Here is a 23,539-nt window from a genome sequence, read left to right on the forward strand (position 1 = left end):
TGTCATCATGAAATCTGCCGGAGAAATTTTACTCTGGAATAAAAGGCACCTTACAATTTGGACTAAAATATGTCGGTACTTTTGTTTCATGGTGAAACAAGAACTCGAAATAAGTAAAGAGGAATTGAGTGAACTTTGAATAGATACACTGATTTAGGTGATCCAGAAAACAAAGATTTCCACTTCTCCACGTCACCAAATCTTTATGGCTCCCAAATTCTTCTCAGAAATAACAAGAAATTACTTCATTCCTTGCCTAGCCGGCTTACACTTCCAGATGCATGAGACGACAGCAATGAGACATGATTCAGAAAAGAAACATGCACAAGAAACCTTTCAATTGTGGGAGTAGATAAAAGCTCTTTACAAGTATTTGATCTTCGGATTTCACTTGATGTGCCTCTGTAAATCAGTTATCTGTACATTCTCAAACTTTAAACCTAGCATTATATAGGTTTTACAAACTAAAAAAGTAATCCAAGTATATACTAACATGATGTAATTCATCTACAGAGCAAAGATTGTGTCAACAAAAGAATTTTAGAAAATGGAGATTCGATCTGGTCCCACTCATACTGCTGATGTGATCCAGAGGCAGGATGCCAATGTAGTTCTATCAGCTCCCATTGTAGGTAGGCATGTCAGGTATGCCTTCTGAGTAATACGTATGCTGGTCAAGCAAAAAATTACCAGTGCACAGCTAGTCTGGATATCAGTGGCAGCAGATGAAAAGAAAAGGGTTCATGCCAGTATTAAAGTTCAGGCACGATTTGCAGCCCTAGCTCTTGCCACAGACTTTTCATAAAGCTCCTCATATAGAGAAGCTGACGAGTCCCAGCTAAAGTCAATCCTCATAACCTTTTGAACAAGTTTTTGCCAAAATTCACTATTGTTCTTATAGTGGAAAAAGGCACGTTCCAAGGCATTGTTAAACGCCTGCAGATGACCCGAATTCAGCACAAGTTGAGAATACAAAGAAAACGCATCTCTATTCAGAAACAGAATTCATACTTAGAATAGCAACGCCAACAAAGAAAGTGCTAGAAAAATCTAGTATAATGAGGAAAAGGTGACAAACATCTAGTATAGTATTAATCTGTTGAAGCTTTTTTAATGTAAATAAATATAAGTGTTGAAATGTGAGGTACTACGTCCTTCGGTGCATAAAGTATCAAGAAGTAGCATTACATAAAGCAACAACCACGCAAAGGAAGCAGAAAACACCTTGGCGTTACACAGCAATGGCAAGTAGCATAATAATTCTGATCTTAAGTCTATAATATCTAAGAGAAACTTTACCAATAATAGATTGTTAAGACAAGCATACCATAAAACTTAAATGTGAGGAAAAGGAGTTTTATTGTCTTCGAAAAAATCATCAAAGAAGGAGCCAGAAGAGAATAATCACACCGTCATGAATTTAAAAAATGTTGATCATCAGAATATTGAACCTAAATTTCAAGTATGTAACTCAAAAAGGCAGGTGGTGCTACTAAATCAAGGGAAATTAGTGCAATAAATCAAGTGTCTTTTCATAAATATCATGGTTTAAAAACAAAATTAGAACTAATTTTCTACCAGTAAATATCCAAATCAGACTTTCTTTGACATCATTTCACTTCGGTAGTTGTCATGTATTTTGATTGAACTTGATTCTCACAGCATTTCTTCTTTCTTATCTTGGTAACTGATAGATGTGTGCATCTTGAGAGAGAGAGAGAGAGAGAGAGAGAGAGAGAGAATGTGAAAAGGATTTGAAAAGGATTTTTTTAATGTATGATGTGTGCATCTTGAGAGAGAGAGAGAGTGTGTCCGCAAGTTGGAGGGAATCCGCAATTTTACAGAAGAAAGATTGAGCAAAATGTGTGTAACATGTTTGGGTACTTGTCAGTCTTTGTCGTGTGTGTGTGTATATTTATGTGAGAGAGCGAGAGAGAGAGACTTCCAAGGCTTCATCAGTAACTAAACCAGAAGCATTTTAGGTTTAGCTTTTGCCTCAAGTGACTTTTATCTGCAGAGACTGAACCCTTTATCAAGTGGAGCTAGCTTTGAAAATAAAAATTCCATAACAAAAGAAGTGGAGCTAACTTAATCCATGTAATTGTGGATAAACCTTGTTATCCAACATGCGAAGCAGAGAAACACTCGAAGCTTTTGATTTAGTGCTTAAAGAGGGAAATGAATAGACAGTTTATACATCCATGAATTAGGAATGACCTGCTCATCAGCCGTCAAAAATGTGAATCCATTTCTGAACTCTTCAGGTATTGTGTCATCATCAACATCAAAAACACTGTAAGAGCAATAAAAAACACAAGGCAATTCTCCAAGTGTTATTTGACCAGTCAAATATTCACAGTTAAAATATCATGTAGTGATTACTCCCCACCTGTCATTTAGACCTCCAGTTTTCCTCACAATTGGGATGGATCCATATCTCATTGCAATCATCTGCACATTCTAACCCAGTATGAGAAGAGAAGAGTGTTTCTAATGCAGCTATCTTTGTCAGTGTTATTGAGACATCAATTTACCTGTGTAAGGCCACAAGGTTCAAAGATGGAGGGGATGACAACCATGTCAGATGCAGCATATATAAAACGAGCTAGAGACTCATCATACTTCAATAACAATCTTGCATTTTCATGACTCTGAAACTGGTTGGCTATGTCTTCAAATTCCCTCTGTATAAAAACGTTAGAGACAATAGTTCGAAAGCAAAGCATATGAAAACATAAACCTTCAACAGAGCTACTGAAGAAAGATAACCTAAACTCCGTTGCTTGTAATTTACTTCAGAAAATAAGATAAACATGAGGATATTCCAAAATGTAAAAAAACCTGAAGATCCATTAAATATCTATAATGAGGTAACCTAGGAATTGATTGAATAAATTAGGACATAACCTTGTGCACTAATTCTGGTGTTTGACAGTTATGAATATACACACACAGCCAAGAATGTGTGAGAGTTCCAAATGACACCACCTTCCAATTGAAAAGATTAACTAGGCATCTTATGAATCCAAAGATCCCTAAGGTCTTGTACTACGTATTTTGTTGAAGTACTACCAAAAATAAAATTGAACACTTCAACTCTAAGATAAACAATACTTACGTTGTTAGGTGAGCAATTATGAGCCAAGCAATTAAGACTTCCAAATTGTGCTAGCCACTTGAAGAGTAGAACTAAAACCAGTACAAGGAAAATATGAAGGAAAAAAGGTGGTAGATGCGGCCAAGCTCTAATATCATTTGGGCCAACAATTTGTGGAGTAAGTTTGGCCTGGATGGAATATTCGAGCCCCAGATGGAGAGGAACAAGGAGATGTTCGACGAACGTTAAAAGTAATTTCAAGGTTTTCGGGACTCTTTGGCGGTTTTGTGCTTAGAAAATCAAGGAGAAAGCGATTTGATGTGAGCTGCAATTAGGAAAAAAGAGGAGGTTGTTCTAGTAACCACTTCTAGGATGAAATAGATACCATACATGGAATTAGAATTACGTCCAAGATTTCAAGACATGCATAATAACACTAGAAGCCCTTAATTGTTAATCAACAAGAGAAGAGTATAAACATGGGAGTTCAAATACCCCAGGCCTACATCCAAAATTGTTACTTGAAATGAAACTTAAAAAATAACCAAGAAAAAACCTGACTTACAAAAAAGTTAAGATCTAGAATACAATGCATAGATCTTCAGCACTGTAAGCCACTGCTATTTACTGTGGTCTATTTGGAAGATAAGAAAGAAGAATAAGGTATGAAATAAAGCTGCTCTTCTTCATTGATTAAAGTTATCAGAGGGTCAGAAGCTAGTTCATTTTCCTTAGGGATGTTGATTCAGTGATTACATTGCAAAAATTGTGGAAATGCTTCAATGAAGAAGATTGAATGAATAGTTCAGTGAAGAGAACGCTATGTACACTGTTAAATCATAGTTAACAGATTCACAAATCTCGGAAAATTTTATACAAAGAATTAGACTCTAAAGTGTACTTGCATGGTAGATCAAATGATATCCTTACCTCCAAGAAGAAAATCATCTAATATGGATGCATGATACCAAGTCAACATATTTTTAAGAGATTCAAGATTCATCATTGGTAGGTTGTGCATCAATTTTTGATAAGAGTAACTACGTACACAATTTACAAGGATAGCCTAATGATTTCCAATAAATTGTAAGCTGGAAGAGAATCTACTAGCTGACATTCTACCAATGCAAGCTTTCAGAAAAAACTAGATCAGATCTATGAACAAGCAAATGAGTTGCCAATTTTTGTTAGGAAAGCAGTCAACATAAAAGGTTTAGGAAATAACTGCATATAGTCTTTGTAGATTTTCAATCTGTTATTTTAGCTGGAGATCAACTTTAAGTCCCTCCTGCATTCATCTTATCTGTAGGATATCATTCCATTTGAAGCATTTTAACAAACCAGTAGTATCCATGACAAATATCTTAATGGTTCAAGGTGGATTTTAATACAATAAGAATAGATATGAATTATTTATAACATCTAATTTATCTTTTGTGTTAGTAAAACTAAAAGACAGAAAAATCCTAATCTGGAGATAAAGTAATCCCTCCATTCCATGTTATGTGTCAGAGTAACTATTTTCTACTCAGCCTATATCATTTGTGATTTGAAAAGTAAAAAAAATATAAAGTAATTTTCTATTTTACCCCTCATATAAAATTTTCAATGAAAGATTCTAGGAGCAATAATTAACCGCTAAAATTAAAACTAAATGTTTAGTTAAAAGGAAAATATAAAACCTTGATTTGTCAACTGATGTGGCTTGGTCACAATTAACGTTTGCTTAAATCTATTCAAGGTTAATAAAGGCTCATAAATGAAACAGGAGTCATAATCTATTACCTGAATATGTGACACAGGGCTTGATCCAAGAAGGATAAATTGGCCTCCTAGTTCCAGCGTTCGATACAGTGCATGCCTAATAAGATGCACACCTTTTTGAGGAACCAACCTTGTGATGCATCCAACCTGCTCAACAACAGACAAGGAAGGTCTAGTAAGCAAATTAGCTTCATTTAGGAGCATGGACCCACATAAGATGCATTATGCTCATGGAAAAACCTTTATTCCATTGAACACGACAAAGTCATAACATCAATGCCATGCAGCAAACAACCGATTACCAGCACTGAGAGTAAAATGTTGCACTGCTATGGTAATCCAATAATATTGGAACTGCCATCTTCATAAGAGATTCAAACAGGTAATCTTCCTTGCAACCAAAAATTTTTCATCATAAAGTACAAGATTACTTTCCCGAAAATGTTGTGTGTAGTATTTTACTGTCCTCATGTTGTTCATCTTCTGTCCATTCATTTTTCTTTTTTCTTTTTTTTTTGGGTGCATGTGTGTATTTGTTTGTTTGGCAACTAGGGGTAGAAAGAACAGAAAACAAATTTCAGAAGTCAACACCAATTGAGATTCAGTGGCACAACTTACATCAAAGAATCCCTTACAGAGGATAACAATCAAATATACTCAAAAATAATTCCTTATGAATGTTCAAGGCAAAGGAAAAAACCATGCTACATTTGCCCAAGAGCACATTGTACCATTACTCAATTGTTTAAAAGACTTTTTACCTAGTTTGATGCTGATCATTAAAATAACAATTAATATGTTAAGATGGTTGGACAATATCAAACGGACTGGACATGAAATAACCCAATAGATATTAGACAACACAGTGTTCGTCATAAAATCTAGGGGCTGGCAATAGGTATGCTGTGCAAGTGTAGAGTTGTTCAAAAACAACCCTATCCCGTCCACCACCCGACAAATTATTACGTTTTCTATCATGCTATGACCAATTTGATGATCATATTCATGGCCCATTCATGCTCATTGACAAAATTCCCTTAGGCTATGTTCATAATTTGCTACTTATGCAAATATGTACGCACAATTTAATGCAAAACTATCTTTTGCCACAGATGATGATTAATTTAGTAAGAAATCAATAAGTACACAAAACAAACTCTCGACTTTGACACAAAAAAAATAAATAATAAAATAAAATAAAAATTGAAAAAACAATAGATGGTACATAATACATCTCAATGCTGAAATGTATTTCTGGTATAAGCTCATACATACGTATACTCTTAATTTATGCCATGCTAACAATATCACACCCCCATCAAAAGTTATACTCTCATAATCGATGATGCATGATTTATGTAAAATATCATGTTCATCAACATGTGCTATTTTTACTGAAAGGAGAAAAAGCTTATAATAATTACCAAAGGCTGTCCAATATTGGCAGAAGAAAGACCTAGCTTTCTTCTTAAAGCTTCTTTATTTTCAGCTTTCCCTTGAGTATCAAAGGCACTGTACTGTACTTTGAGAAAAGTGTCACGAGTGGGATTCCATGCATCAGTATCTATTCCATTGAGAATTCCCACAAATTTTTTAGCATGAGAGTTCAGTGTAGCATGAAGGCCTCGTCCTCCCTGAATGAAACACCCAAAAATATCACTAACAAAATGAGAAATAATAGGAAACACCATATATCCTGTTGTGCATGGTTATTAACTTTATATAGCTGATTTAATTAAGATGGACTCAAAATCCATATGAACTTGAACTGTATGAATAAGATTGGTGTAAAATAAAAAACCTGAGTCCCAACAGAAAGCCATCCAGTTGAAGAAAAGTTCCTTTCTTGAATACATAAATGTTATTAGTCTCTTTATCCGAAAAAACGCCAGACCTAGGAAACTATTGGTGATTCCCATGAGGACAACATGACAAAAGCTTCTTAGTTAGTACGACAGGAGTGCCAGACAAGCAACTCAAATGCCTTTTCCTAAGCTTTCATTTTATCCCTAGCCAAAACCCATCACTGAACTTTATTTTGAAAGAGAGTTTCAATTGGACCCGTAGTGTACAAACTGTTGTAGAGGTAAGTTCCACTACAGAAGCCACTATGCTAACAAAACAACAAGAGCTTTTAAACAAGAATCACTCTAATTATAGCCACATGGAACCAAAAAGTGGATAAAAGATACTATATATAAACAGCTTTAAGTTGATTCTGAAGCTTCCACAGTAAAGATTAAAGCAAATGCATCTAACTGCACTAGAGGTTCTTCGCAGTCATTCTGGCTCCATAACCCCTTTTTTTACAAAATTTGTCCCTTCTATTCTTTTCTCGTCATCTCATGCTCTCCAAGACCCTCAGAATGATAAGTCATAGCTATTTTTGCCTGATATCTAACAGACATGCACTTACATATACAAAATTCTCCCCACAAGCAAATTCTAATCTTGCTCAAGTTTCCATCTCTGCAGCTGCTTTAAGTTACAAAATTACTAAACTACATGCAATAAAATCTTTGCAGTACACAAAGAATTTTCTACTAATAAAGCTTCAGATAATAAGCAGCTGATCCAAGGGTTGGAAGTAAAACTTCATTTTCTCACCATTGCATTGGAAAGCACTATCGTTTTGGACCAAAAGCTCTAAAGTCAATTCATCAATTCTCAGATGATCTGTACTAAAACCTCGGTAAACATGGAAATCATTAAAAAAGATAACCAGCACTAATCATGATATTTATAAACTAAAGCAATGGAGCTCAAACTTCATCTCAAAATCTTCAATGGAATATATCCTTCCAAATATGTTTATTTATGTAAAGCAGTCCAAAACCCAATGACTTAGGGTACTTCCACTTTATTGGGACCATGTTCTTTTGATGTGTTGCACTACTTCACCGGGTCACAAATGTCAACAACCATGAATGCCAAGTTGAACAAATTCTGCTTGTCCCTTAAGGATGTCATATGCTGGTTGTACATTTCCCTTGTTTACACATAAACAGATTTACTAGTTGTTAATAGTATATAAAATCAATATTTGTTGATCCAGCATCCAAGCTAGTGCATTCAGCAAGCGGGTACCTCAAGTCTAGCACTCGGTCTTTCTCAATGCTCAACCATCTTCAATAGTATGAAGACCAAATATTCGTGGAAAGTACACCTCAATACTCGATGCACAAAAGATTTTGGGAAAGAAATAAGAACAAAATACCAAAAAGAAAGCACAGTGAAGACAACAACCTGTATCATAGGGCTGCCAATAAAATAATCACTAACAAGTGCTTAAAAGCAGACATGGTAAGATGTTGCACAGAAGCAAAACGCATGTTGAGTTTACAAAAATGTACAGATTAGATCTCTTACAATATCAGCAGTACCCATACCTCAGCAGTCCGCACCTCTTGGGCATAGGTCGGTGAAACAGTTGTTACAATGTTAGAGAACACAATTCCTCCCTGAGAAACAACACCTGAGCTTTTAATGTGATAAAAATACATGTACGTAAAGTCACTAGATGTACATGAGACTTAAACTGAAAGGAACTAGCACAAACAAGTAATAGACACAGCTGTCAATAATAGAAGAAAACAAAACCAGCTAGAGCCACATTACCTTAATGGGATTGACCCTGTCATGTGCGGAATTGTCTTGTATTCTATCTGGTCTATTTAAATGGTGAACATCAAGACCACATGACGCTAGTTCTGAAGCTGGCGCAGTCCCTTGATACTCAAAATTGTGGCATGTAAAACATAGCCGAGCTGAATTCAAACCTTTTGGTGCATAAATATCCCAATATAGCGGAGCCTTTGAATAGCATGAAAAACTTTTAGCTGAAATATAATATCAAGACAAAAAGAATTAACATTTGTATTATCAAACTAAAATCTCCCATACCACAAAAGCTGTCTGCCAATCATGGCAATGGATTATATCTGGTTTCTTGCCAGCCTGAATAAGTAACTCAAGTGCTGCCCTACTGAAGAATGAGAACCGCTTAAAATCATCATGTTCACCATAAAATTGTCCTCTCCAGAAGAAATTTCCTGGATGATGAGGCTCAATAAAATAGACAGGAAGACCTGAGATTTTGCAATCAAAGTGAACTGCTGTATTAACACAATAAAGCACTAAAACATTTCCTTAAGGAGTAAGTAAACATTCTTAACCTTCAACGGTGCCAGTCCAGATCTTGTTTTTGTGTAGCTGACCATCAAAGTATGACTCAACCACTGCATCTAAAGCCTGTAAAGCATAAGCCATATATTTGTAATGAAATTCACCATATTAAGAATTATCTTCCTGCAGAATCCTCCATAAGCAAGACCACAAAACAAGAATCAAGTCCAAGCAGTGAACTTACTCTTAAATCATGAATAAGCTCATACTGCATGCAATCATATTTAGGAAGAATAATCTCCACAAGATGCCCTCTCCTTTGTAAAGCTTTACCGAGCCCAGTCACCACATCACCAAGACCACCAACCTTCATATAGACAGGTATAGTTATATCACGTAAATTTCATCAAAATGAAAGTAATTCAGAAGATGGTGCAGCAGTATTGATAAAAACTCCCCCAGCAATATCAATTCCTCAAGGATAAATGCAAAAATGCATGAAATTTTGTATAAGATCCCTATGCAGAAAGTTCATATACTAAATGTTAAGTTCTCAATACAATAAGAGTCCTTACAAACTACATGTTCTTATCAAAACCACGGGCAGAGATTGTCAATCAGAAAACTAGATGTTCTTGAAGGAGGAATATGCAAAATTGTTACTTTCCCCCACCAACATCATCATCATCATCATCATCATCATCATAATAATAATAATAATAATATTAATATTAATTAATAAAATACAATGATTGTCAAGTGTCAGATGGCCAGAGATATTCTAATAGTCTGAAGAGTTATTTCTACCTAGTGGAGCATTTCATCAATAAAAAACTCATAGATATTAGCTCTCATATATCATATTACAAGCAGAAAAGAAGATGGTGCACAGAAGCAAAATGAATAATATATATGAAACATAAGAAGACTTTTTACTTTATTATAGCAGTGAGAAACATAAAATTTGCCAATCTAGGAGGAGAAGAAATATTGGGCTCATTGTTATTCACATTAAAAAGGAAGTACTTTCTAATAATATGTAACGTCAGCGTAGGTTTCAAAAGGCCAACACTATCAGCCAACAACATTATCAGATTCAACAAAGATCAATCAACTTTTGGAAGACCCCTGCTCTGTGCCTTTGATGGGAAAATTTTAGCAATTTATTATTTCTCTATACAAGATGGGTTGAGGGAGAGAGAGAGGGGGGGGTCTAGCCTCCAAGTAAGACATTCTTTCTGGCTTCTTAGGTGTCCTTGGCATCTTAATAGCTCATTCAAAGTTGAAACAAAGGCAATCATAGAGGCATACTTGTTTATTTTACCCCACCAAGCTGACACATTCAGTGGATTTTAAGTGAATAGTCTTTTCTTGAACAGGCAGACTGAAGTGCAAAGAAAGCGTACAACACACAATTAATGCTTGACGATATCAGTTTAAAGAAAATACCAGAGATAACCCTAAATACGGAGCTACTCCATCAAAACACCTTTGTTCATTACTAAAATTTAGGGTTTTCCCCTGAACAGCAAGCTGATCTATCATACACTGCAGTTCTAAAGGAAGGAAATTATGAAGTTTGAATTTCATATATAATCAAAATAGAACAAAAAGCCAAACGTCAGGATTTGGACATATGTAGGGTTACAAGAATTGTAACCTATTTGAACTTTAAACTATGCTAACAGAATTTGTCCTGCATTGTGATACAGTGCAAAAAAATGCAACAAGCGGATAATATTGATATTAGCATTCTCAGCCTAAGAAAATTTATGAATCTGAGGAAAGAAAGGGAAAGATATGGAATTTATAAGAAGGGGTGAAAGAATAAGAAGAGTGGAAAGAACAGTAGAAATTTTAGGAATCCCAACCACATTTTTTTATAGATTGACCAAACAAAACAGTTTGTCTGCTTCAATTCTTCAAGAAAGGTGATAAAACTTTTATTTATTTTTTTATTTAGTTTTTATTATTGTTATTTTTGTTAATGGATGGGCATGTCCCAATTTGCTCGGCTGCCTCTGAGAACATGGATTACCCCACAAGACGCGTGCAATGGCGCAGCTTACACTGTTTGTGTGCCCCAAATGTGACAAATTTTCATTAATTCAACTAAGCATACATCAATTTTTCCGTTACATTAGATCAATTCCTTCTGTAGAAAACAGCACATGGAGCCCAAGCATTCTTAGTTACTCATTATACTTTACACCTACTGGAACTCAACAATTACATATGCTGAATGCAACTGATCTAGGAAACCAAGTTCAACTTGAACTCGTAAAAATTGCTACGTGTCTGCAGCTGTTAGGCCTAGGATTCGGCAATTCTAGTTGGACTTGACAACTTAAATTTAGAAAGCGCGTACTTAGAGCAGTAACAGTCAAGCATTTTTGAAATGACAAAAATACCATTCAAACCTCGCAAACCCAATAATAACACTATAACACTAGGATAACCTAAAGGGCATCAAAACTTACCCTATAAACAGCTAGAAAGTCAAGCAATCCATTGATATTTGGTAATCTTGAAAGCCCCTATCTACACATTTATCACATAAACTTTCTATTGTGCAGCTTTAAAGAAGCCAACAGACTTGACAAACCAATAACCACAAATAAAGATATGACCAAACATGAATTTAAGCATCATCCAAAAATCAGACCAGGGAAACCAGTAACACATAACAGAATGACATTATTTAAACACTTTAATTACAATGTCAGAGAAATGTAATGCAAGACAACAATCTACTTGAAAACCAATGAAGCTGTGGTCAAAGGTTTCTGACAAAAGCAGAAAAGGAACAGCCTAAGATCCTTCTTCAACATAAACCGATGAGAACAGAAGAAAATAAAACACTAACGAGTAGAAATAGATGCCTTTCATCAACCATCATCATCTAAAGAAATTCACCCCTTGTTTGATACGTAGGAATGGCCTGGAAAGAAAAGGCCTTTCCAACTTGTCCATTCCATTTCAGCGTTTAGTATGGCTTTCCCACTGAAATGTTCATTCCAACATTTTCCTAGAATCCCATTCCTTAAAAAAATTTGGGAAAAGCCCTTTCCACCTTCATCCTAGAATGCCTAAATGGTAGGACGTCAAATTTATCCTTATAAATTTTTACACTAGACCATGATATCTTAGCCTCTTTGTAACTTGTAAGGTCAATTCATTTTTGAATGTAATTTTTCATAATAATTAATTTTTCTTGTATTTAAAATAATTTTTTTTTCTTTTATACTAGGAAACAAATGTTTTAAAATACTTTATTCTTTGACTTTTGAACAACTGTGCAAGAATTTTTTGTGAATCTTATCAAAATTGAAATAGATTAAAATAAATTATAATTGTTTGGCTTCATTTAATTTGTATTTTATGTTGCTAATTATATTGCTACAAAATTATAACTTAAAAATCTATATATTAAAATAAATCAAGAATTACAATTGAAGAGTTTTGATATCAATCCTCATTTATTTTTTAAGTAAAAATATCAAAATTTCACATAAATAGACAAATACTATTATGGAACAAATAAAAGAAGTAATAAGGCATGTTACGTCCTATAAACTAATCCAGGGCAATTAAGTCAATTTTGCATTTACTATATTTCATTCTAACATCTAAATATTGATTATACCAAATATCGAAAACTGAGTAAACTTTCCATTTTGACTTGTCTAATGATAAAATTTTTCCCTTGCAATTCTGGGTGTAAATGTGTTCTAGGTGAAAAAACCTTTCCATTCTGAGCATTCCTGCGTATGAAACGAGGGGTTCAATGTGAGCATAACAATCGAAACAAGGAGGCGTAAGAACCACTTCAAACAAGTCATATTTGGGGAAAAAAAATTCAACTGAATAACTACCACACTCTAGAGCATCCAAAAAACTCCTAACACCTGCCATATTATTCCGGCATGAGATGTTTTCCTTAAGCAAGACCTAAAAGCTCATAGAAAATTCTCCATGTAGGCATAATTTCTTTTCAGCAACCTAGAAGTATCCTAAATACCATTCATTTATTTAAAAGAAAGATGTTGAGTAGATGTCAACAGAGAACCATGTAGACTAACTAAAAAGTCTCAGCATCAAAGGATCCTCCTGAGTGCTCCTATATCAACCCGTTGAGAATTGACCCAACTTACCCTTTGATAGCTCTGATTGAGATAACGTCACAACCCAAAAAAAAAAAAAACACTCAACCACACAAGAAAGGCTGGCTAGAAAGTAAGAGGGAAAACATTAGTTTGATGGTGCTTTATGACTGGGGTTGTAAATCAAACCAAACAACGCGGTACTCAGCTTGAATTTGACTCAAACCAGGCTCGTTCAAACTTGTTTGTTTAGGTATCAATCCAAGCCCGAACATGATTTCAAACTCGAAAATATTAATGAACCAATCATGATCTTCATGTTGTCTGAGTCAATGTATTCAGGAACATATGAAACAAGTAAATTTCATAAAAATATACCTATAGTTTCCTTTCTTAACTCCGCTTTTTTCCTTTGTGTATATTGCTTATCTTCTAAATAGAAGCACATAATACTCGTCTCTTGAATAGACATAATTGATTTTAATCACATCCCTAATTCATCGTAACAGATTTCTTGAAAATCAGAAAGCAAAAATTAAGAGAAAAAAGCAATATTAGAGTGAAAATCTCCATATAATAAAACATGAAATTTCAAATCAAGCCAAGCTTTGATTGTATGTACTTGAACTCAATACTTTAACAAGCCAAGCCAAGCCAAGTTTTCTGTGAACATACGTTTGAAATTTCAAGCCAAGCTCGATCAGTTTCTTTCAAAAAATTTTCAAACGCAAGTCAAGTTCAAACGTTCCTTTTAATTTTCAAACCAATCCTGAACATACCTCTGTCCGACTCGTTGAGACTTGTTTTCAACCCTATTTATGACCAGGAGAATGATTCTCACATTTAAGAAGGAAATTTTCTATCCACAGAATCAAAAGTTAGACTGTTTATAATTCTGAAAAGGAAATAAAAAGTTATACCTTTGCAACAGGTGCTATCTCAGCTGCAATGTGAATGACATGCAACTCTGAACTAAACATTGACAACCAGTGAATGTTAGAGACAAGCAAGCATGAACACTGTAGCATGACAAGAACACGAGCAAAATACACAAACTAGAATAAAAGATGCAAAAGGATTATACCTTTTAGGGGATGAAATTAGCCGTAGAAACGTAGAGATTATTTCATGTTGTTTCTTTTCCTTGCATGACATGTATGCATTGCAAATATGTCCATCTCTCTTCCATACCATTTCTCTCAAGAGCCCGGCATCGTCGGTTGATATCTTCTTTTCAAGCAACCAAGCATCAATCATAAGCAATAACTGACTCCAGAATTCCCAAGGCATATCATTCACAGGTTCATCCTCTGCTCTTCTTTTGCTTTCTTCTTTTAGATTACTGAGTGTATCCTGAAATTCTTTTACAGAATCTTGATACAACTGAACATAACCATGAATCTCTTCGTCAGACTTTTGAAGCCGTTCATCAAGAATTCTTAGTTTTTGCTGCATTAGATCATTATAATGTTGTAATCTCTCTGATGATAGCTTGTAGACATTAGCCTCTTCAAGAGATTCTTCAAGCTTGTCAACCTTCTTTCGTAGTTCTTGGTTTTCTTGCAGGACAAAAATAGCTTGGTCTGCCTGTTTGGCTGCCTTATCAAGTAATGTTTGCAAGTGCTCTACCTTTTCATACAAATTTTTGCATTCAAACTTCAACATAGATAATTTTGAAACTTCTACCTGAGATGCAGCAAGTTTATTATCCAACCCTTTCAATGAAGACTCCAAAAACGATTTTTCTCTCTCTAACATCTGAACACGTTCATCTGTTCCCTTAATATCTCCAAGATCTGCTTTTAGTGCTTGAAGATCATTCTTTAGGGACAAGTTCTCAGTTCTCAGTACATCAAGCTCCTCACTAAGAGAAAAAGGCAGGGAGACATGCTTGTCATGCATACTGCCTTCATTATCACCCCTAGCAAGCAACTCATTTCGTAATTGTTCCAACTGATCTTCAAGGAGTTCCACATGCATCTTTTGTTGTGCAGCAACTCTGAGCTTCTCATCAGTTTCTGCAAGTTTCATCTCCAAAACATTCATCTTCCCCTGTAAAGCCTCTTTCTCACTAAGAATTTTTTCAAGATCTTCAAGAGCGGTAATCCGAGCATGGTTGAGTAGATGGATATCTATCTCAAAAGGAAACTGAAATTAAACTTTTCCAGACATTACGTAAGCCAAAAACTGTGCAAGTATTGCTTTAAGGAAAGAAAAGTGCTTACTTTTTTCAGCATTTCTAATCATCCCAATTAAACCTGAAAGATGAACATTTGAAAGCTCATCCTCACCATTAGCCTCATCCTCACCATTAGCAGCAATTGACTGTTTTCGATAGAACATGAGTTCATTATATTCTTAATAAATTATCCATCCTCTCGTATGGAAGAATAAATACAAAAGCAAGTCAATAACATTATAGACAAATATAATCTTAATCGAGAATCAACTGATTTAATAGAACAAAATTACTATCTGTGCACAATAAGAATTTTCTTAATAGAGGTCAAGAACAAGTCATCAGATGTATCATATCAAAGGTTCAGCACCCCAAGAATTGATTTTAAAAAAATGTGAATTTTTTGGTTTGAAAACTGAGCATCATAAGTAAGGCGCTACCACATCAGCTATATTAACAATAAATTGATGATAACATACTAATGTCAGCAAAAGAATACATACCACAGGTCTAATCTCATTGAGCAGAGTCAAGCTCATATTCTCATTTGACAGCTCAGCTTCTGATGCAAAATCCATACCATTGGCATCACCTTTCAAACGTGTGATGTTGTTGTTGGGAAGTATTTCAGTTTGCTCAGCATCAAGGTCATCTGCTGTATCTTTCAAGATTGTGATGCCATTTTTGGAGAACTTCTCTGTGTCAGAATCTTCACCACTGGTTGCCAGCAAATCATCACTGGTGGGATGATCGGTTTGCTCAGCTTTTACAGCAGCATCAAGGTCATCTGCTGTATCTTTCAAACGTGTGATGTTGTTGGGAAGTATTTCAGTTTGCTCAGCATCAAGGTCATCTGCTGTATCTTTCAAGATTGTGATGCCATTTTTGGAGAACTTCTCTGTGTCAGAATCTTCACCACTGGTTGCCAGCAAATCATCACTGGTGGGATGATCAGTTTGCTCAGCTTTTACAGCAGCATCAAGGTCATCTGCTGTATCTTTTAAGCTTGTGATGCCATCATTGGAGAAGTTTTCCATATCAGAATCTTCGTCACTGGTTACAGGGAAATTCACACCTGTGGGACGATCAGGATATAACTTCTTCGCTTGCTGTCTTTTATTTTGGGAACTGTACATATTTCAAGGCCTACTACTTAATGAAATCAGAAATACATGAAAACGGAATAGAAAAGAGAAGGCAATGTTAGCTTTGCAAATAGCAGAAGTGCATACGGATGAAAACTCAGATAATTGATGTCATAGAAAGAATAGAGAACTTTCAGGAATGATTTGAAAACCTCAACATTTATGTAAGAGTACCAAGGCATGTTGGTCTACCCTCCTAGGCTTTAGAATCAAACAATAGCTTGAACATTTCAGTTCTGACAGTTAATCAGTCTTTCACAATAAATAGGCTGCAAACTGAGCCTAAAATTATATTGCATATGGCACCAGAGTCCCCTTGTCACGATCTACAGATCATTGCAAGTATTAGTAGTGACATTTTACCCAAGGTAAAAAAAAAATGGAGGAAACAAACACATTTCCAGGTCTGAGAGACAGGACAGGTTATATTATCCGGCTAGGACGTCACATAGATGTGAGGGACAATGGTGTAACATCCTAATCCTAAAATAGGACAAGTATTTGAGTTATGTTTACTACTTTATTGAAACCAGTATAAAGATGGGGGATAAGCAATTTAACATCACATCAAAAAAGGCCCCAAAATCAATATCAATGAGCTCGAGTGATACCATAGAAAGCCATATGCCGACTTCTCAAGAAACTTGTGTGCTCCTATCCTATCCTATTTCTTCAATCACAAAAATAAATAACATTACAGAGTCCAATTGTATCATATTACTTAACCAAATTAAATTCCAAAATTCACACTCCCAACAACACTGTCTAGTCTACATAGGCAACAGACCTACAATTTAATCATAAAAAAAACCTCTTATTCGTTCTCAAATTTTCTCTAGTTTCATCACCAATTGGCTGCTTTACACCTCTCAAGGCAATACAATAACGTAACCAAAGAAAATCAATAAAATCCCATAAAAACAGGACATAAAAAAAATGCCCCAGATTATCCAGAATCTAAGTTTCAATCTTGTTTCAACAAATTCAAGTTATCGATGCAAAAAATTGGCAACCCATGTGGGATTATTCAAGTAGAAATAAGAAATGAATACTGAGCACTGAAGAAGGTTCCAAAAAAGTGAAAAAACAATAAAGTCCAAGTACCTGTGATTCCGCTGGCGCATTTTGCAAGAAGCTGGGAGGAAACGATGAGAAACTGAAGGGCAGAACCGTACATTCCCCTGCTTACAGTAGTCGAGCCCTCCTCCTCCATAGCACCACCATCTTTGCCCTAGAAAGCTTGATGCCAACTTGGCTTCCATTGATTACTTCTTCCTTCAAATTTGGTGCAAAACTTCTTCACACAGTCATGGTGTGAAAATGGTGTTGTGGAAGTGTGTGTGTGTGTGTGTGCGCGTGAAAGTTGAGAGGGAGAGAACAAACGGTTACTTAGGACCAACGACTAGTGCTTAATGGTAAAAGTATATTATATCTTCTTCTTTCTTCCGGGAGATTTTAGGGGAGAGGAAAAATTGGCTACGTGATGGTGTACTGAAAGGAAAATTGATTTTGTACTGAATTGACACGTGGCAGATGATTAAGCATGTTTATCTTGAGTTGAGAGTGATGGGATGATTTGAGGGTTGAGAGGTGAATGGTTGAGGATGAAGGAAGAATAGTGATTATATTGATGCGTGAAGTTGGAAATTGGGATTTTTTTTTTATCATTGCTGCTCGAATCTCAAAATGTGCCTTTCTTGAACTATTTATTTACTGCAAGCAAGTCCTACCAAATCTATCATATGTATGTTGATTACTTCAAGGAAGGAATCTAGTACTTAAGAGAAAATTGCTTAAAATATTTCTCATATTTTGTTAAATAAATTTTTTCATCTTTTATTATTAAATATTAACTTTATGTCCATTATAAACTAAAATTAGTATTAACTTTACTCCCATTGCAAATTTCAATTAGTAAAATTTGATCTCAACTTAAATTTGTGACTATTTTTTAACTTGAAATCATTACGAAATTCACATGTGATCATATTTGTGTATAAAACGATTAGATCCCACTTTTTTTAGATGCAAAAATAGACATAGATTAAATCAAATTTACATTTTTAGGAAAAAAATGAATATAGTTTGGATCAAATCATGCATTTTTAGAGATAAAAATAAAAATAAATTGAATTATTTGTTTAATTATAAGCGGATCTATCTTTTTGCCTCTTAAAAAAAATAAAATAAAAGGGGAAGTCTATTAATTGGGGTCGGTAAACAGTGAAAAATCACATCACCAAGCACAGTCATAGTATGCCCGTGCTAGCCAACTTGTCAGAATCATGGCACGAAGGATAAGGAATCCGTTTAAGTGATTTAATAAACCACCGGACCAATCTCCTTTCCCAAACTATTATGTTTCATATTGTGATGTAAATTATGCAATCACGAGTATAAATTAATGCAATTCTAGCAATTGATTGGTCTTATTATGTTTCCCAAACTTTTTTTTCTTCATATATGCACTCATATCGAATTGTAACACCTTTGATAGTTCATTATATGGTTCAAAAAAAAAAGAAAAATAGTAGTACACCACCCAATTTGTTTACTCAATATTTATGTGCACATGGTCATAAAAAAATGTCAATCTTTATGTTTTGGCATATTTGTAAACTAATAATAATAGAATGGACTCATTTGAGTAATCATTAATTCTTATGTTGGAATAAATATCCTAATGTCACCGTAACTTATGCCTAAAATTTAGATCACCTTAATTAAATTGCAGCAATTGATTATCATTTTAATTTTCTATTGGTAGGAAATATTTTGCATCAAAAAAAACAGAAAAAAATTAGTACCCACCTAATTTGTTTACTCAATATTCATGTGCACATGGTCATAAAAAATGTCAATCTTTATATTTTGGCATATTTGTAAATTAATAATAATAGAATGGACTCATTTGAGTAATCATTAATTCTTATGTTGGAATAAATATCCTAATGTCACCGTAACTTATGCCTAAAATTTAGATCACCTTAATTAAATTGCAGCAATTGATTATCATTTTAGTTTTCTATTGGTAGGAAATACTTTGCAAATCATTTAGGCCATGCTTGGTTCCAGGAAAGCACTACGGAAAGAAAGAAAGGAAATCGAAAATGAATTCCTTGAAAACCTTAATTCATTCTCTTGTTTGGTTGTCAGTGGAAAGTGCTAGGGAAATGAAAAAGAAATCCAAAGAAAGTATTTTATTTTTTTTGGTTTAGATCATGGGTTTTTCCTCAGGGAAATGGAAACGGAAACGGAAACAAAAGTTACCAAAAAAAAAGTTACCAAAAATTACCTTTTTTTATGAAGAATAACCAACGATATGGGAAATTCAACTTGGTATATTCTATAAGTTGACTTCGTAAATATCTACAACTTGAGTCATAATTTAAAATTAAATAATTGAGCCACACCTTTAAAATTAAAATTGTGAGCCACAACTTAATTTAAAATTAAAATATCTACAATTTGAGCCACAACTTTAAAAATTAGTGTCCCTTAAATTGGTCGAGATGGTAAAATTGGTGTCATACCTTCCTACCAATCCGGATTCGAACCTCTCCTGGGACATCTGCCCATCGCACAGGGTTTGCCTAATACGTCTTATCCCTCCGTGTGGTTGACAGGGTTCGAACCTCTCTGGGGACATCTGCCCGTCGCACAGGGCTTGTCTAGTGCGTCTTACCCCTCCGTGTGGTTGCCGTGCTATTACACGGGGTGGAATTTACCTAATACGCACTCTTAGATAACGATTGTAGGTCTCCTTGTCAACAAAAAAAAAATTAAAATTAGCTTAACCACTCTCATACCCCAATTGCAAAAAACCAAAGGCAACAAAATAGAAAAGACAAATCGCAAATTACCTACTTTTAGAATTCAAGTGCTTCATGCTTCTTTTATCCTTTTTTATTATCACTAGGAGGGGTTAACTATGCATATGCGCAGTGTAGAATACAAAGGCTGGTATGCCCAATTTTGGTGATTAACCTAACAAAAATGGAGAAAATGGGAAAAAATGAAACTAAAAATTATAAGAAAGGACGTTATAATCTATTATAATAAAAGACATAACTTCTATTAAAGGACATAACAGTTGTAGCAAAGTGCAAGTTTAAAAAAATAATAAATATAGTGCTAGTCATTAATGTTGAGATTGTTGATGTTGAGGTTGTGAATGTTGAGAGCTTCATCCATAGTATAGGAAGTGATTATTTCGTGAGTTGCATATCTGATAAGCCTAAATGTGGAAGGAAAAGGCTTGATGTAACATGTAATCATCCTTCCATGCAGAGCAGTTATGAGATGCTGAGTTAAATATATATTCTAGCAGAGACAGAGAAAGAAAGTAACATAAGTTGTTGAAAAACTAAAGGAAACAGTTGTTACATAAAAAGAAATGATTATTACCTCTGTATATAAATAGTAGAGCTCAGCGGTTGAAAACTGAGTTAGTCTCTCAACTTCAGATGACATAGCAGTTGCACACAAGGTTCCGGTTGAATCCATTATCAAAATTGAAATGCAAGCTCCTGAATTAGTAAGGAAATATATATGGAATTAGTAAACACAATATGTTATTTATAAGTACCTAGGTTGGAGATTGACATTGGATTGACGGTAGGTGCAGATAATTTTTCATTCTTCTATAGAATTGTTTGGATGATTACAATTTGGACAAGCTATATAGGTGAGTTTTTGAGGTTTACAGGGAGTTCTATAACATCTCTAATCCATGCAGTTTTTGGTTTCTATAAAATAAAAGCAATAAAAGAACAAGTTAGAAAAGAGTATTTAGTAAATATAAAGAGGTTTATTTGTGTAGTTAAGTTGTAGAGTTAGAGTTTTACTGAATGAAGTAGAGTGGCTATATCAAGGATCGATTGTCATGAACAGGAGGAAGAAGGATTCGTGGATTACTATAACTGTGTTCATGGACCATTTGTGCTAGTTGAATTGCATTGTTATGATACCTAAAAAAAAATAGAGAAGTCATGAATAGGAGGAAGAAGGATGATGTTACATAGAGTAATAAAAAAAATTCTTACCAATGATGTAGGTCTATTGCCTGTTGCACAATTGAACTTGTCAAAATAACAGATGAATCTTGAGTTGAAAGACTAAGATCTAGTTTTAAGGAGAAAAAAAAAGATAATGTTATGTATGAAAAGAATGAAAGAGTCTGTCTTCTAATAAATATGTTTATGTGTTCTAGATAATAAGTAATAGTGTTTGGCTACAATTTTGTGTCGTGACTTGTACTCTTGTGGCAATGATGATTGGAAAGTATTGTTAAGCAGTCGCAATGGCAGGACCGTCATTGTCTTCAAACTCATTCCATAAAGTTAAGATCAATGGTTTCATGCTAAGAACAAAGGAAGAATAAATGCTTCTATTAGAAGTTTAGTTGTGTGTGTAAAGAATGCTAAAGTGAATGAGGTTAATAATTAAGATGGTTACTCTTGATTGACAATCACATAGTCTCGAGCAATAGACGTTTTTCCATGAAGAGTGATAGTCTTGGCAGGTAAAGCATGTAATATAGCCCATGACATCTAAGATTGTCCAAATTAAGAAAGAATATCAACATTCAAGCTATTTGCGGGAAGTTTAAAAAATGTTGTATAGGATAAGTATAAACGTACTTATAAGCTGATTAGTGTCAGCAATTACATCCAACATAGTGAATGGGTACAGTTGAAAGTGAAAAGGAAGAAAAGGTGGATTATGTTCTTGAATCTCCTGAATAAAGGTATCTTCAGCAGCAATCCAGTAAAATGGATATTCGGCGATGGAAGCATGTGCATTTTGATGACAAACAGATGCTTTGGAAATGTAATATTTTTTAAATGGTACAAGCAATCCAGGTGTCAGATCAAACATGTCTTCTGTAACATGCATTTTGACTTTAGTACCCTGTCATTAATTATTATTAGGCTACATCAGATTTGTGTTTGATGATGAGAAGGAAAAATGAAGAACGAGATACATAGTACCTGCGTGTCGGCTAGCAGAAAGGTTCGATAACATTGTTGAAGATTTGAGCTATTTACATGAGTTGCTTCAATAACTTGAAGAGTGGTATAAGAAGTAATTAGAAAAATTTTAGAAGTAAAGAAGAAGATGGTGGAAAGATGTTTATAAACTGGAGAGGTTTTTTGGTATTCATAAACTAGAGAGGCTTTTTGGTATTCATAAATAGGTATTTCTGGATAGTTGTATCCATATTGGCAACAATAGTTTTTTCGCTTGCATGGCTGCAAATTATAGTTTTTAATTTCTTGCCATTTTTTTTTGCAGATGTGTTGTGAATGCGATTGCTTATTTTTGTATAGAGGTGAACTAAATTGGTGTGAAAAAAGAGCCTGGAAACAATTTAACTATCAAAGAATGCTTACCTATTTGAGAGCTCAAAAAGGTCTTCAGATTTTTGATGCTGAAGAAAGAAGTATAATGCAGTTAATATTAAAAAAAAGCTGTGAGAAATCTGAGATAGATGGTAAGAGCACCAGTGTATTATATAGGGAAACAGTAAACTTAGATCGTAAAAGAAATAATGGTTAGAGAGAGACAGATTCGATTACAGCTAAAGTGGAAGGACAAGATAGCTGTGTTATGATTGAGTTGTCCGTGAATGTTATGGATATTCTTTGTTTGAGGATAAAAAGTTAAGGAATACAAGGTAAAATCTATAATTGCGGAAAAATAGTGATTAGAAAGGCTTAAAGCTGCATTTTTTATGTAGCTCTGGTGGATTAGCGAGAATGAAGTAGAATGAATAGGAATAATCTGTAGGGGAAAGAAAATTTTGTTTGATTAGTATTGAGTCAGCTGGAAGATTTGATTGAGATGAGATAATTCAGTGTCAAGAATCTTGTTGGCTTTTGCAAGAGTGGAATATATTCCTGACCAAAAATTTAAAGTAGTCTATATAGCTGTCACAGATGTCGTATGTGGTTTCTCATAGAAATGGGTGAAAGTAGTTTAGCTTTTCAGTAGCATGATAAAACATTTGATACTTAACTGGATGAAAGGGTCAAGTAGATTATAAGGAAGATACGGATATATATTGAGAATCATTAGCAAATTAAATTTATGAGTAAACAAATCTCTATTGTGGGTAACAAAT

The 23,539-nt window shown here is 34.5% G+C and overlaps 1 protein-coding gene across 3 annotated transcripts; it reads right to left on the reverse strand.

The window, feature by feature from the left end:
• Window positions 1-349: 349 nt before the first annotated feature.
• LOC113782838 (probable starch synthase 4, chloroplastic/amyloplastic) lies at window positions 350-17,762 on the reverse strand. Of its 3 annotated transcripts, none has more exons than XM_027328767.1 (16): window positions 17,518-17,762; window positions 15,772-16,396; window positions 15,315-15,414; window positions 14,174-15,221; window positions 14,010-14,061; window positions 9,231-9,353; window positions 9,037-9,112; window positions 8,765-8,949; window positions 8,480-8,674; window positions 8,251-8,322; window positions 6,286-6,495; window positions 4,883-5,008; window positions 2,535-2,684; window positions 2,390-2,451; window positions 2,218-2,293; window positions 350-936 (listed from the first exon to the last, which is right to left on the reverse strand). In XM_027328767.1, the coding sequence occupies exons 1-16, from the start codon at window positions 17,673-17,675 to the stop codon at window positions 760-762; spliced, it is 3,435 nt and encodes a 1,144-aa protein (XP_027184568.1). In that variant the 5' UTR covers window positions 17,676-17,762; the 3' UTR covers window positions 350-759. The 3 variants fall into 3 exon arrangements, with proteins under 3 accessions (XP_027184568.1, XP_027184569.1, XP_027184571.1); XM_027328768.1 differs by having other exon boundaries at window positions 15,772-16,343; window positions 17,518-17,712; XM_027328770.1 differs by having other exon boundaries at window positions 15,772-16,414; window positions 17,518-17,587.
• Between the last annotated feature and the right edge of the window lie 5,777 nt (window positions 17,763-23,539).

The sequence above is a fragment of the Coffea eugenioides genome, chromosome 9, assembly GCF_003713205.1.
Source record: "Coffea eugenioides isolate CCC68of chromosome 9, Ceug_1.0, whole genome shotgun sequence".
Lineage (NCBI taxonomy): Eukaryota > Viridiplantae > Streptophyta > Magnoliopsida > Gentianales > Rubiaceae > Coffea > Coffea eugenioides.

Excerpts from the sequence above, each read along its gene's own strand:
- LOC113782838 (XM_027328767.1), bottom strand. The coding sequence starts at position 17,675 with ATGGAAGCCAAGTTGGCATCAAGCTTTCTAGGGCAAAGATGGTGGTGC. Across the intron at positions 14,062-14,173 it reads CTAATTTCATCCCCTAAAAG|TTCAGAGTTGCATGTCATTC; the intron begins GTATAATCCTTT and ends GTCAATGTTTAG. Across the intron at positions 2,452-2,534 it reads AACCTTGTGGCCTTACACAG|ATGATTGCAATGAGATATGG; the intron begins GTAAATTGATGT and ends TAGAATGTGCAG.